At 31.7% G+C, this 16,966-nt stretch overlaps 1 protein-coding gene across 1 annotated transcript; it reads right to left on the bottom strand.

The window, feature by feature from the left end:
- Positions 1-15,515: 15,515 nt before the first annotated feature.
- Positions 15,516-16,028, bottom strand: LOC139874912 (uncharacterized). Its single transcript, XM_071862302.1, has one exon. It carries the CDS (start codon positions 16,026-16,028, stop codon positions 15,516-15,518), a length of 513 nt encoding a protein of 170 aa, XP_071718403.1.
- Between the last annotated feature and the right edge of the window lie 938 nt (positions 16,029-16,966).

Here is a 16,966-nt window from a genome sequence, read left to right as displayed (position 1 = left end):
CGATAATTTTTAATATTATCTTTAAAATAATAATTCTATTTAAAATAATAATAATAATGATATTTTATAGTAAAAATGACATTTCTATTAAAATGATAATTTTTGTTAAAATGATAGTTTTAATACTAACGATACTTTTAATAATAATAGTAATGATAAAAATAATAAGAACGATAATTTTATCTAAATCAGTATCTTATAATATTTTAATTTCATCATGATACTCTTACCCATTATTTCCTAATCGTTTCGTTTAATAGCTTTTAATCGTCTTTTATATCGTGTTCATAATAATTATAATAATAGTAATCAAATAATTAGGTGTTACAAATATTTGTTTTAATTACACTAATATTAATAATGATAGTTACTATAACATTATTAACGATAATACTAATAATTATCTTAATGATAATATAGTAATAATAATAATAATAACAATAACAATAAGCATTTTTAAATAATGATATATATATATTAATAATGATAATAATAATAATAATACCAATAATAATAATAATAATAATAATAATAATAATAATAATAATTGGATAATAATAATAATAATACTAATTATAACTTTAACGATAATAACGATAGTAATAATAAAAAAAATAACAATTTTTAATGATAAATCCCTTTTATTGATAAAGATAATAATAATGATAATAATAAGATAAAAGTAGAACGACGATAAAAACGACGATAATAATAATCATTTTTAATAAAAATATCGAAAATTCAATTGATTATAACTTCTAATCCATTCATCGAAACCATTCGATATCTAAAGGAAAAGTTCTTAATTTTTCGCTAGCTTTCCAAGGACATGCATATCTTATACCTTATCTCAACCGAAAGTGTAACTAATTCAAGATTCAACCTAACCTGTCTAAGGGCAATATCAAAAGTACAAGCATGCATAATCCTAAATACTCGAGCACTAGTCAGGGATATACTATTAGTATGTAAAAGTTAAATTATGAGTACTCACGTATCAATATTGAGACTCAATATTGCAGGAAAGGTACGTAGACGCAACAGAAATGATAAACACTATATTGACCGCACGAGCATACCCATGAACCATACTCAATCACCTCCATAGCTATAACCCATAATTTTCTTAATCCTATCCCACTCGAAAAACAATTTCGAAATCACTCGGACAGCACTCCGTCGTAATATTTTATGTATACTAATAATATCTTGAAATAATACTAGTAAATATATATATGTAAATCGATTGAGAGAGTTTAGAGAAAAATATTTTCAAGTTTCTATGAAATAATGAAACCTATTGAATTCTATTTATAATAGATTTTTGAACTATTAAAGTGAATTATTAAAGTATGAATTATTAAAGTGAATTATTAAAGTATGAATTATTAAAGTGAATTATTAAAGTATGAATTATTAAAGTGAATTATTAAAGTTAAAGTAAAGTAAAAATAAAGTAAAGGTAAAGTTTAAGTATAGTAAAAGTATAAAACTATGTACGTATAATACGCGTATAAATATATATAATATTAATTTAAATCGTTATATATATTTAATAAAATAAAATATAAATATCATTATCTTTATCATACTAGTTAAGTAATGAGTTGTCAAAAGTGGTTCTAGATATTTATAAAAGTTATATACGTTTTAATAATAAAGTTCTTTTTAAACTGAAAACGTTTTTGTACGTTTGAAACTAAATAGATCAATCGAGTCTTTATGATATTCAATCTTCCACTATCCTTTGTCTAGTTCTCAATGATTGACAATTTGTTCTTATTTATAAATCACTTTACCATTTTCCGAATATTGTTAAAATGGAAAGATTTCTCAAATCAACGTGGGCCTTTCAACAGAGACTTGTAATCCTAATTCAATATATATGATAATTCAATCATTTGATCTTATCTTCTAATTCAATTGATAAACATTTTGAAACAGATACAATCATATAAATTATTTAATCTAATATTTTGTTTACGTTTCAAGTTATAATATATATAAACATATACATATATAATCATATTCGTTTAATGGTTCATGAATCGTTGGAACTTGGTCGAGGTTGAATGAATGTATGAACATAGTTTAAAATTCTTGAAATTTAACTTAACAAATATTGCTTATCGTGTCGGAAACATATAAAGATTAAAGTTTAAATTTGGTTGGAAATTTCCAGGTTGTCACAATGATGAATGAGTTTTATAAAAATTAAATTTTCAGAAAAATAATTCGTTTTTGTATATTTAAAATTTTTGTTTGTATTTTTCGGCCGAACCATTTAAAAATAAATAATAATTATGTATTGAGCTTATTAAAATATATATTATACATGTTAATTATTAATAAGTAATATAAGATCTAGGAAAAATAATTTCTCTGATATATAATACATTTTTGTATTTTATTTAACTAAAATAGTTTATTTATATATATATGTACGGTATACATATATATTTATAAAAAAATAGGAAAAAGGCTATTTAAGCTATATAAATATTTTTCCAGTAAAGTATGATATTTAACTTAATTATTTAGGTCAGAAAATAATTTATAAAAATTAAACTCGAATTTTGTATAATTTAATTATAGAAACAAGGGGAAATTCATAATAACAATATATACAGTTAATAAAAATAAATAAATAAATTTTACGAGTTCATAAACTTTGTTTAGGTCTGAGAAAATCATAAAAATGAATTTATGGGTCGAATTAATAATTATTACATAATTAAACACTATTATTATGTAAATAGGAGGTAAATAAGGAAATAAATGTAAAAATAAAGAAATCTTTTATTTAATATTTTTCTACAAGTTATTTAACTGTAAGAAACTTATAAAAATTTTAAAAATAATTATTAATTTTTATTTAATATTTTATGTAGAATTAAACTTTTTTTGTGTGTAAATTAAGTATAAAAACAAATATAAATGCAAAATTGTAATAAACTATCTTTCTTAAATTTTTATACTTATTTTTATAATTAACTAAGACTATAAAAATTATGTATATGATTATTAGGTTTTTAATTAATTATTTAGGTATTTATAGATAATATTGAATTAATTAAGTACTATATTAATAAGTATCTTGTAAATTAAGTAATAAATAATATAACACGTTTATGTTATATGTATTGTATTAGATAATGATTAGTAAATTATAAATGTTAATTAATCCATGTTATAATTTAGTAATATTAGCTTGAATAATAATACATATACAATTATTAAACTATTAATAGTTATATAATATTAATAGTAACTATATATATAATTAACTTAACTATATAATAAAAGATTATACACCTATAATATGTGAAGGTTATAATCAAGATAACGTGCACTAAATACGAACCTCACCTCTACATATGGCCTAGGGTGGTCCTTGTTGCCTTTTGGGAACCGTTTGTGGATTTCGAATGCCATGACATAGATTCTGGTCAAGAATCCTGGGCGCCCGGTAACAACTAACCATCAGAGTGACTTGTATAATAGCAACGAGATTTGGGTAAAGGTGTACAACGTCTTGTTACAGACTGTAACCCGAACTTTCTATAATTAGAAAGTTACTATAAGTGGAAACTTTCCATAAATGGTAACTTTCTGAAAATGGAAATTATTTTAGAAAACCATAGTTATTAGTATAATTATTATACTTAAGTCTTTTAGGCAATATCTGATCATACATTCTATCTCTAGGTTGAGATTTCGATCACGTTCTTCTGTTCAATTCATTTCTCTTGTGGAATAACTCTTATGTGCTATTAAGGTGAACTTTATAGCCCCGCTTTTACATGTTTTAATGTATTTTATAAATCTTGGGGTGAGACACATGCTTGCTTTAAATGATTTACAATTTAGACACAAGTGCCTAAACTTTTTGATATGCAACTTCATGAGATTATTGTTAACTTGTATTCTTACATGAAAAATCCCTGCCATAATATCGTTAATTGCTGGAATTAAAATGTTGCAAGCTTAATTATTGTGAGTAGGCCTATTGAGAGTGACGTCCCTACCCATTGATCGATCGTTAAGGGGGTACATAATAATGATTACCGACACCCGTACAGAGTCAGGGGTTAATGTTTAGCTCGATATTATAACTCATGGTATATTGAATATTTTGATATTTTGAAATAAATCTTGTGGTCTAAAACTTATTAATTATTAAACCTATGACGTTCACTCAACCATCGTGTTGACATTTTAAGCATGTTTGTCTCAGGTGATGAATAACTTATGTGCTGCCCTATGTTGCTTGCTTGCTATTGCATTGGAGTCCACATTTCTTATATTTAGCATTGTTAAACATTTATTACATTTGGGTTACCATGTAAAACAATTCGTTTTCCGCTGCAATTAAATTACTGATTTTATTAAACGTCTCATTTAGAGTCGTTCTCGTTTATATAACTGTGTGATGTTATTGGAAAAGTCATATTTACCCCCAGCCCTATTTGGGGGGTATGACAGAGTGGTATCAGAGCATATTTTGTTATAGAGAACCAGGATTGCATTTATGTGTGCCTTATGTGTTAGTTAGGGTGCCTTAGCGATCTATAGGACTATAACCTTTCCTGACTTAAGATTTTAGTGCCTTTCCTTATTATTTCCTTTTCGTGCTTTTACGCCTACCTTAGAAACATTCTGATTTCTTTCTTACCTTTCTTTTAGGATGTCGAGCCACAATCCGATCGTTATTTCTGACCCCGAAGAATCTGATATGGAGAGATCCGTTCACACTCCAGCTTATGGACCCATTTCTCCACCAACATCTCCGATTTATCGACCGGCTACTCCACCCGCATCTCCGATCTGCACACCTGCTACTCCACCACACTCATTGGTGAAGGAAGAACCTCAAAATCAATATGATGGGGACGATGAGGGTGATGATGAAGAGATTGAAGAACACATTGAAGGTGAGGATGATTCGGAGGAGGAACCCGAAGAAGAAGAAGTAGTTTGGGAACCAGCTAATGAGGAGGATGATCCGGCTTATGATGGTCTTGGAGTTATCTGCAGTTTAGAGGATGACTCCGAAGAGGAAGTTGAACCTCCTATTACTAAGACTCCCTCACCTAAGAGGAAGGAGCCGGAGACTTATGCTACTGATGATGCTAGTACATCTAAGAAGTTAAAGACTTTCGAGTTTTTCTACTCCGAGTATGATCATGCTGTAGTTCGGTGTGATATCATGAACCTACAGAATCGCATTGTAACCTTGAGAGATACATTCCGTGAACGTTTGGCTAAAATGGAGAAGCGCATGGACTATACAAACAGTGATGTGAAAAGGGTCTATGACAAGTTCTCCGTGATGTTTGCTAGGCAAGAGAGAGAGCTCGACCGTCAGCATTATGCACTGGTGGAATTAGAGAAGTTTGTAATGTACTTCAAGGGGTACATTAAGGATCATTTCAAGCCTCCATCGCCTAAGAAGGATTAGATCTTAGGATTCTCATTTATTTCCATTTCTGTTGTTTATGTAAAGGCACATGCCTAAGTTACATTGGTTTCTTTGATTCATGTAAAACTAGTGGTTTTTATGGTTTAAATCAAGTAATTTGATTACATCTTGTTATTCCTACCATTTATCATACCTCATTTGTATCTGTTTGGATATATCTGTTTGGTTGTATTTGTTGTGTGAACCTTGTGCATTTATAAAACTTATCATTTATTAGCACCACGAACTCTTCAACTAATACTGTACTTATGTAATGAAGAATGATGGCTCAATTAACTCGAGGTACTACGAATATCCCGAATGTCTCTTTGACTCCTACTCAATTCCAACAGGTGTTGACCGCCGCACAAGGCAATGATAACAGTCATGAGAACAACCAAGGAAATCCTCCCACTTCTTGCAGCTACAAGGAGTTTATGAATTGCAAGCCTCCGTCTTTTAAAGGGAGTGAAGAAGCTGTAGAACTAACTCATTGGTTCGAAAAGCTCGAATCCATCTTTCGTATCTGTAACTGTGCGGATGTCGACCGAGTGAAGTATGCCACTCATATGCTAAGTGGCCTAGCACTAACATGGTAGAATGGCTATGCCCAAACTATGGGACTAGATGCTGCAAACGCTATTCCATGGCCTGTTCTGAAGCGAATGATTACAGAAAAATTCTGTTCGCGAAACCAAATTCAAAAGCTGGAAGTTGAGTTTTGGGATTTGAAGGTAAAAGGAACCGACATTGAAGCTTATACCAACAGGTTTATAGAATTGGTTACTTTGTGCCCAGAGATGGTACCAACTTAGCAGAAAAAGATAGAAAGATACATAGAAGGCCTTCCTGAATACATTCAGGGAAATGTCATTGCTGCTACTAAGGAGACTCTAGATGTAGTGATACTGATGGCTCAAAACCTCATGATGGCTAAGAGGAGAAAAGCCGCGGCAAATAAACAAGTTGAGGCCAAGACAAATGAGGTCAAAAGGAATTTGAATCTGCTCAGGGATCGAGCCAAGGTTCGAATAAGAAAGTTGCCGAGAATTCAAAAGGAGGTAACTCTGGGAAACAACCTTTCTGTAAGCGTTGTGAGAAACACCATTCTGGATAGTGCAAGGCTGAGTGCACCAAGTGTAAGAAGATTGGTCATATAGCCAAGAATTGTAGAGTTGCAGTTCCTCCAACGGATACACCTGCAACCAAAGCTAACACAATCGTTCCTACCTGCTATGACTGCGGTGAGAAAGGGCATTTCCACAACCAGTGTCTGAAGAAGAAGGGCAACACGAGGAATGCTAATGCTAAAAGCCGGGCATTTGTAATGACTGCTGAAGTAGCCCGTGATGATGATGAAGTGATAACGGGTACGTTTCTTGTTAACAACTTCTATGCTACTGTTTTATTTGATTCTGGTGTGGATAGAAGTTATGTGTCTACTGAGTTTTGTGCCTTATTCACTGAAAAAACCACAAGCCTTAGAAATTAAGCATCTTGTAGAAGTAGCAAATGGTAAGGTTATGAAAGTAGACAATGTGTATAAAAACTGTGATCTGGTTTTAGCCGACAAACACTTTAAGATCGATCTATTTCCAGACGAATTAGGGAGCTTTGATGTAGTCGTAGGGATGGATTGGTTACTCCCATTAAGAGCTACAATCATGTGCTATGAGAAAACCATTAACATACCTCTTGAAAATGGGGAAACCTTAATTCTTCAAGGGGAAATGAGTGGTTCCAAACTCAACATAATCTTTTGCATCAAGACCCGCAATTATCTAATGAAGGGATACCAAGCTATTTTGGCTCACGTTAAGGAAGTTGAATCGGAAGAGAAATGCATTGAAGATGTGCCGATCGTTAGAGACTTTCCTGAAGTATTTCCTGAAGAACTCCCTGGTCTACCTCCCCAATGACAGGTTGAGTTTCAGATTGATTTGACCCTCGGTGCTGCACCTATTGCAAAGGAACCATACCGCTTAGCTTCACCAGAGATGAAGGAATTATCTAACCAACTCCAAGAACTTTTGGAGAAAGGTTTCATTCATCCTAGCTCGTCTCCGTGGGGAGCACCCGTTCTATTTGTCAAGAAAAAAGATGGTACGTTGAGAATGTGTATTGATTACCGTGAACTCAACAAGCTAACCATCAAGAGTCGTTATCCCCTCCCGCGCATTGATGATCTATTTGAACAACTGCAAGGATCAAGCATCTATTCGAAGATTGATCTTAGGTATGGTTACCATCAGTTGAGAGTCAAGGAAACTGATGTTTCTAAGACTGCTTTCCGAACTTGATACGGACATTATGAGTTTCTTGTCATGCCTTTTGGTTTAACCAATGCTCTTGCTGTATTCATGGATCTTATGAACCGTGTATGCAAGCCTTATCTTGACAAGTTTGTGATCCTCTTTATCGATGACATTCTAATCTACTCCAAGAGCGAGAAAGAGTATGAGCAACATTTGCGATCGATTCTAGAGCTATTAAAGAAGGAACAACTGTATGCTAAGTTCTCTAAATGTGAATTTTGGCTACGAAACATTTAATTTCTCAGACATGTAGTTGATAGTGAAGGAATACATGTCGATCCGGCGAAGATCACCGCTATTCAAAACTGGGAAGTGCCTAAGAGTGCGAAACATATTCGCCAATTTTTGGGACTTACTGGTTATTATCGAAGGTTTATCAAGGATTTTTATATTCTAGCCAAACCTCTTACCAAGCTAACTCATAAGGGGAAGAAGTTTGAGTGGTCCGAAGAACAGGAATCTACTTATAAGATTCTGAAGGATAAATTAATCACAGCCCCGATTCTGTCATTACCTGAAGGTACCGACAATTTTGTAGTCTATTGTGATGCCTTGAATCAAGGTTTCGGATGTGTTTTGATGCAATGTGAAAAGGTTATTGCCTATGCATCTAGACAGTTGAAGAAACATGAGAAGAACTATACCACACATGACCTGGAATTAGGATTCGTGGTATTTGCACTAAAGATGTGGCGACATTACCTCTATGGGGTTAGAATCACGGTGTATACCGATCATAAAAGTCTTCAGCATATCTTTGACCAGAAGAAATTAAACATGAGGCAAAGTCGTTGTATCGAGTTATTAAATGACTACGATTGTGAACTTCGATATCATCCCAGCAAGGCGAATGTAGTAGCTGATGCCCTTAGTAGAAAGGATCGTGTCAAACTGATTCGAGTCCAAGCTTTAAATATACATATTCGTACGAATCTTACATCTCAAATTCGTGAAGCACAACTTGAGGCGTTGAAGAAAGAGAATACCCAGCTTGAGGGACTGAAGGGTCTCGAAAAGCAACTTGAACTCAAGGGAAATGGAACAAGGTATTTCAATAACCGAATCTGGGTCCCAATTTTTGGAGATCTTCGAGTACTAGTCTTGGATGAAGCGCATAAAACTAGATATTCTATCCACCCAGGCTACAGTAAAATGTATCACGATGTTAAGGAATTCTATTGGTGGCCTAATCTAAAGTCTGACATTGATGATTATGTGAGCAAGTGCCTTACTTATCTGAAGGTTAAGGCCGAGCATCAGAAGCCATCTGGTTTACTTCGACAGCCAGATATTCCGCAGTGGAAGTGGGAATGTATCACTATGGATTTCGTCACTAAGTTGCCCAAGACTTCAAACGGGAACGATACTATTTGGGTCATAGTGGATCGTCTCACTAAATCTGCACATTTCTTACCGATCAAGAAAATCGACAAGATGGAGAAATTATCACAACTCTATATCAAACAGATTGTCTCAAGTCATGGAGTTCCTATCTCAATCATTTCTGATCGCGACAGTCGATTTGTCTCTAGATTCTGGAAAACTTTACAATCTGCTCTTGGAACTCAACTTGACATGAGTACAGCTTATCATCCGCAAACTGATGGTCAAAGTGAGCGAACTATTCAGACATTGGGAGATATGCTTCATGCTTGTGCTATCGATTTCGGCAAAGGTTGGGATAGACACTTGCCTTTAGCTGAATTTTCATATAACAACAACTATCACTCAAGTATTAAGGCTGCACCTTTTGAAGCCTTATAAGGACAAAAATGTAGATCCCCATTGTGTTGGGATGAATTAGAGGACAGACATTTAACTGGTCCTGAAATCATTCGCGAAACTACCGAAAAGATCGTTCAGATTAAGAAACGATTAGAAACTGCCCGTAGCCAACAAAAGAGCTATGCTGATAAACGTCGAAAAGATTTAGAATTCCAAGTTGGTGATAAAGTCATGTTGAAAGTATCCCCTTAGAAGGGCGTCGTTCGTTTTGGTAAGCGAAGCAAATTAAGTCCACGTTATGTTGGACCTTTCAAGATTATTGAAAGAGTTGGTCCTGTGGCATAACGATTAGAATTACCCACTGAGCTTAGTAATGTGCATGATGTATTTCATGTCTCAAATCTTAAAAAGTGTCTTGCTGATGACACACTCATTATTCCATTGGAAGATATCCGCGTTGATGATAAAATGCATTTTGTTGAAGAACCGATAGAGGTTATGGATCGTGAGATTAAAAGCTTGAAAAAAAGCTCTATTCCTATTGTTAATATCTGTTGAAATTCACGAAGAGGCCTCGAGTATACCTAGGAACGTGAAGACCAGATGAAGCGAAAATATCCTCATCTTTTTCCAATTGCTGATGCATCAGAGAAGTCTTCCTGAAACTTCGGGACGAAGTTTAAATTAACGGGGAGGTACTATAACAACCCTCATTTTTCCACTCTGTAATGACTATAATGCCCCTAGGGTTTCATTGTTGATTCGTACTTTATATTAGGGTTGTTATCCGGACGTATTAAATGAAGTGATTAATACTCGTAATTAATGAACTAAACCCTAAACCTAATCATTTAGTGTAAACCCTAATTATTTAATGTAACCCTAACCCTAACCCTAATAATAATATTATTATTATCATTATTAATATTATTAATATTATTATTATTATTATTATTATTATTATTATTATTATTATTATTATTATTATTATTATTATTATTATTATTATTATTATTATTATTAAGTGTATTTATTATGTATTAAAAAGTATATACTCTATATTAGTGTAAATAAAATATAAATATGAGTAAATATATAATATGATTAAGTAATGGGTAACAAATGTAAAATTTGTAAAATAAAAATATATGTATATATATATATATATATATACCGAAAATATAAATAAATATATAATAAATTATGTTAATTAAATAAAAGAAAATAAAATGCAAACAAATCTAGAATGTTCCATTAATTAAAAAAAATAAAAAAGGGGTAAAAGGCCTAAAAGTTGGCCAAACTAAAAAAGGAAAAAAAAGATTAATTAATTAATTTAAATTGTATTTCTTGTTCAAGTATTATTCAACTATAAATACATCCTTAAACCCCATAATTTTTGTATCAAACTTTTGGGAGCTTTCAAACACTAGAAAAATTTGTAAGGTTTTTCTTTTCTTTTTGTTTTTCTTTCTTTTTCTTTTTTGTTTTTTTCTTTTTCTTGTTTTTTGTGTTCGGCCGAAAACAACAACAATAATTTTTTTAAATTGTTACAAGCTTAATTAAATCCAACTTTCTACATGATAATTATTATCATGATGAATGAGTTTTATTAAAATTGAATTTTCAGAAAAATAATTCGTTTTTGTATTTTTAAATTTTTTTTTTTGTATTTTTCGACCGAACCATTTAAAAATAAATAATAATTATGTATTGAGTTTATTAAATTATATATTATACATGTTAATAATTAATAAGTAATATGAGACCTAGGAAAAATAATTTTTTTGATATTTAATACGTTTTTATATTTTATTTAACTAAAATAGTATATATATATATATATATATATATATATATATATATATATATATATATATACGGTATACATATATATTTATAAAAAAATAGGAAAAAGGCTATTTAAGCTATATAAATATTTTTCCAGTAAAATATGATATTTAAATTAATTATTTAGGTCAGAAAATAATTTATAAAAATTAAACTCGAATTTTGTATTATATAATTATAGAAACAAGGGGAAATTCGTAATAAAAATATATAAAGTAAATAAAAATAAATAAATAATTTTTCTGAGTTCATAAACTTTTTTTAGGTCTATGTAAAATATAAAAATTAATTTATGGGTTGAATTAATAATTATTACATAATTAAACACTATTATTATGTAAATAGGAGGTAAATAAGGAAATAAACGTAAAAATAAATAAATCTTTTATTTAATATTTTTCTACAAGTTATTTAACTGTAAAATACTTATAAAAATTTTAAAAATAATTATTTATGTTTATTATTATTTTATGTAGAATTAAACTTATTTTGTGTTTAAATTAAGAATAAAAAACAATATAAATGAAAAATTGTAATAAAATCTCTTTCTTAAATTTTTCTACTGATTTTTATAATTAACTAAGACTATAAAAATTATGTATATGATTATTAGGTATCTAATTAATTATTTAGGTATTTATAGATAATATTTTGGTAAATTCAAAAAATTTTGGTAAATTTAAAAAATTCGGGGTTAATCCTGCCACATTAATTTTGATCCATCCACACCAAAACAATATAAATTACTTATTTTACCCTTGTAAATAGTATATTGACTAAATAATAGTTTAAGGGTAAAATAGGAAGTTTGTATTAATATGTTGTGGATGGATCAAATGCTAGTGTGTACAGATCACCTCCCAAATTCAAGGCGCCAATTCAAATTTGGGTAGCTAAAAGGTTTCTGAACAACACACCTATCTCTTTTTTCACCAAAGAACGCAATCTATCTCTTTTTTCACCAAAGAACTCGGCTATCTCTTTTTTCACCAAAGAACACAGGTATCTCTCTTGTATGTTATTAACGATTCTTTTAGATTGTTTATAACATTGTTTCTAACTACTCCATATATAAAATTGTTTATAACTCTATTGCGTTAAATGAATAGATTTTCTTCATATAAGAAGTTTTCTAATGAGAATGTTCTCTTTAACAAATTCGGACATGCTTTGATTAATTGTGCATTTAAAATAGTTAACCACTCTTTAGAATTAACTTCCAATAACAAGTATTTTAAATAAAAATAGCCATAATCTTGAATTAACTTCCAACCTATTTCAAATCTTTTTGAGCATAAGACAATGAAAAGATGTAACTTCCTATTATGTGTGGAGTATGGACCATCCAAAATGCGTATTATGCTTGCTTTATTAATTTTTATTTAGATGATGACATTGATATGGCTATTTTTATGTAGCTAAAAGATTTATAAATATACAAGTATTTTATGTTAAATGAATATATGTTATTCATATAATTGCTGAGTATTGTTCGTTACATTCTTTTAGATTAGGTTTGCGCTTCAGTTGGGTTATTTTATCTTTAAGTTAATTAGTTGTATATTTACCTTTGTGATATGTTCCTGCGCTTCAGTTGGGTTATTTTATCTTTAAGTTAATTAGTTGTATATTTATATGTTAATCACCATAAACCACTTGATAATCTTCTAGCCAATTTATTTGAGGTGAATATTAATAGAGTTTTCAATTGATAGTGACCACTTGCTTTTCATTATGTATTAATGTCGAAATCCCAAAATCCTAGTCTAGCATTAATACGTTAAGCATTGGATATATATCGAATATCTGGGTGTGATTGGGCTATACTTTGATTGGGCATTGCATATATCGAATACCAGAGTAGAATCATTTCTGCCATACCGAAATATGATGCATGACATATATTTATATACTTGTTTAAATATTAAGTTTTTTTATGCAGAAACAAATTAAAGAACTTACGAATAAACTTGTGAGTGGTGAAATTGATAATGGTTCTGGTGTTGAGAATGAAGGTTCGGGTGTTCAGGATAATGGTTCAGTTGTTAAACGTTTAAAGGTATATTTCAATTTAATAGCTTACCTTACTGTTTTCCACCTTTTTAGCGTTCATAAATGTTTTTTTTTTTGGAAACTAAATTTTAGGTGAGAGATGAAGTGTATGTGAAAAGCATTACAAACAACAAGGTAGAGTCTTCAATTGATAGTCACCACTTGCTTTTCTTTATGTATTAATGTCGAAATCTCAAAATCCTAGTCTAGCATTAATACATTAAGCATTGGATATATATCGAATATATGGGTGTGATTGGGCTATACTTTGATTGGGCATTGCATATATCGAATACCAGAGTAGAATCATTTCAGCCATACCGAAATATGTTGCATGACATATATTTAAAAACCTATTTAAATATTAAGTTTTTTTATGCAGAAACAAATGAAAGAACTTAAGGACAAACTTGTGGACGGTGAAACTGATAACGGTTGTGGTGTTGAGAATGAAGGTTCGGGTGTTCAGGATAATGGTTCGGTTGTTAAACATTTAAAGTTATATTTCAATTTAATAGCTTACCTTACTGTTTGTCTACCCTTTTAGCGTTCATAAATGTTTTTTTATTTTTGGAAACTAAATTTTAGGTGAGAGATGAAGTGTATGTGAAAAGCATTACAAACAACAAGGTAGCAAGAGGAAGCTTGGTAAGCATGGATCCAACTATGGTTGTTTTGCAGATAGAACTTGGAGCTAGTTGGTGTGAGGTAGAGCTTCAAGTGGCCATCAAAAGAAATGAAGTTTTGTTTAGGCCATTTGAGCATATGAGATACATTCATGACGTCATTGGTATGTCTATTGTTTAGCTTACTGCGTTGATCGAGGTATGTCTTTGTTAATTTTGTATAAAAATTATGATTCATTGTTATAATGTGCACCTTTATGCTTATACATGGATGGTTTAATTGTAGGTGGCAGATTTTGATGAGTGATCAAGATAGATGGTGGCGGGTTGAAGAGTTTGTGTGTTTGGTAATGTTGGCCGGTTTGATTATGAATGTTTGAACATGAATATTGTTTTATGAGTTTGTGTGTTTGAGACAATGATCTGTAATATGTTGATGTTACCTAGACATGTTCTTGCATTTGTGGTGTTGAAACAATATTGTAATCTGTAAATATTGTAATCTGTAATCTTTAATATTATTTGGATTGAAACAATATTATGTTTTATATTTAATATTTGTTTTGTAATTTAAAATTTATTCTAATTGTAATGAATAATAAATTGATGCAGCAAAAGAAAACTGGATCCGAACAGGGACCAAAAGGCCCAAATAGCTGAAGCAGGCATGAAAGGCCCAGATAGCTAAAGCATGCCCGTAAGGCACAAATAGCATAACCAGGGGCCAATTAGCATAACCAGATCCAAAAGGCCCAGTTATCTGAAATGGGCTAGAAAGGCCTAATTACCATAACCTGGCCCAAAATCTAAAATCGACCAGAATATCCGAACCTGATATTCGAAACTCCTATTACTTGTTAGGACCCTTTTTTTTTTACTAACGTTTACTTATATTAGGACCCTTTTTTGTGGAACAAAGTTAACATTTAATTATATTAGACCCTTTTTTGTGGTACTTAAATTTTTTTTTTTTTGAAAGGCATTTTTGTGGTACTTAATTAACATATAGTTATATTATGACCCCTTTTTGTTGGTACTAAATTATAATAGGACCTTTTTCTACGGTACTTAATTAACATCTAGTTTTATTAGGACCCTTTTTGTGGTACTAAATTATATTAGGACCCCTTTTTGTGGTACTTAATTAACATCTAGTTATATTAGGACCCTTTTTTGTGGTACTAAATTATATTAGTACACGTTTTTGGAATCCTAATATGTTCTAACAATACAAATCTATGCGTCATAAAAGGGTCCTAATATGTGACTCTATAAGGACCCTTTTTATGTTGTGAATAGGACTCATAAAAAAGGTCATATGGCCGTTAGGACCCTTTTTGGTTAATAGGACGCCCACCTATACGTCCAATGGTTTAAGGGTCCTATCAGGCCAAAGGTCCTAACAATGGGCTTTTTAGGACCCTTTTAGGGGTCCTAAGATAACAGTTTTCTTGTAGTGCGAGCTTGCTTAGGGCATCGACTTTTTTAATCTTGGCTCCATCGCACATGCTCAATGGCGAAACTATTGAAACCTTTAATAAATTCCTTCATATAACCTAGGTACTGTTGGATGGACGATTGTCTTGCTTCGAATGTTCCAGTGACTTGGTTCGCGACTAACTGTGAATCAACAAAGGCTCGCAAGCGGCGAATTTTCATTTCTTTTGCTAACTTGAGTCCAACAACCAATGCTTTGTACTTGGCCTCGTTGTTAGCGGTTTGAAACTCGAAATGTAAGGTGCATATGAATTCCTGACCTTCGGGGTTGACCAACATTAACCCTGCTCCTGACCCATCGGAGCTCGACACTCCATCGGTATACAGTTTCCATTCTTCTTCTTCCACCGTTGGTATAATGACTTGGGTGGTATTTGCAACGTCATCTTCTTCGTTCGTGGCAATTTCAGCCCTGAAGTTTTCCAGTACTTGTCCTTTGATTGAGTGCCTTGCTTGGAATTCAATATCATGCTCTCCAAGTTCGATTGCCCACTTAGCCATTCTTCCTAACTTCTCGGGCTTAATGAGTATTTTTTGGATGGTTTTGTCGATGAGTACTACTATGGGGTGGGCTTGGAAATACCTTCACAACTTCCTTGCCATATGTACCAATTCAAGCGTAAGCTTTTCCAGTTAAGGATAATTTACTTCAGCATTTTGGAGAACCCTACTAACGAAGTATATTGGAGTTTGCCTTCGTTCACGCTCAGATACTAGGACAACACTTATGCACTCCTTTGAGGCGGCCAGGTATAGGTATAAGGTTTCTCCTTTCAAAGGTGATGTTAAAGTCGGGAGATTAGCAATGTACATTTTCATTTCGACAAAGGCTTTCTCAGCTTCTTGTTCCAGACTATTTTCGTCTTATTGAGGTATCCTTTTAATGTTTTGAAAAAAGGAAGCTGCTTATCTGCTCCTCGGATATGAATCGACTTAGTGAAGCTAATTTCACATTCAGGCTTTGCATTTCTTTGATAATAGTTGGGGCCTGCAATTGTTTCAGTTTGTCAACCTTAACTGGATTTTCTTGTATCCCCTTTTGGTAACAGTAGATTCCTTTGCTGATGAAGAATGATGTCTTCTCCACGTCTTCTTCTGCCATTTGTATTTGATGATAACCTTTGTATGCATCTAGGAAACTTTTGAATTTGTATCCATTCAAGGATTCCACCTTCCAATCAATCTCCGGTAGTGGGTAGAAACCTTTGGGACAAGATTTATTGATATTTGTGAAATCCACGCACATTTGCCAACCGCCGTCGGACTTCTTTACCTTGAATGGGTTGGCCAACCAAGACGGATACTGTGACGCCCCATACAAAACCATCATGTACGATTCATCAACAACAGGATCTTTACACGGTCAGATACTACATGCTGTTTGAAAACCAGTTTTGCATTCATAAAAAGATAGCGTTTACAAAAGATAACGTGACACA

The sequence above is a fragment of the Rutidosis leptorrhynchoides genome, chromosome 11 (genome assembly GCF_046630445.1).
Source record: "Rutidosis leptorrhynchoides isolate AG116_Rl617_1_P2 chromosome 11, CSIRO_AGI_Rlap_v1, whole genome shotgun sequence".
NCBI classification, from domain to species: domain Eukaryota; kingdom Viridiplantae; phylum Streptophyta; class Magnoliopsida; order Asterales; family Asteraceae; genus Rutidosis; species Rutidosis leptorrhynchoides.
This window is presented reverse-complemented; position numbering and strand designations above follow the sequence as displayed.

What these genes read in the sequence shown, in the direction of transcription:
- LOC139874912 (XM_071862302.1), bottom strand. Translation starts at nt 16,028, where the DNA reads ATGGCTAAGTGGGCAATCGAACTTGGAGAGCATGATATTGAATTCCAA.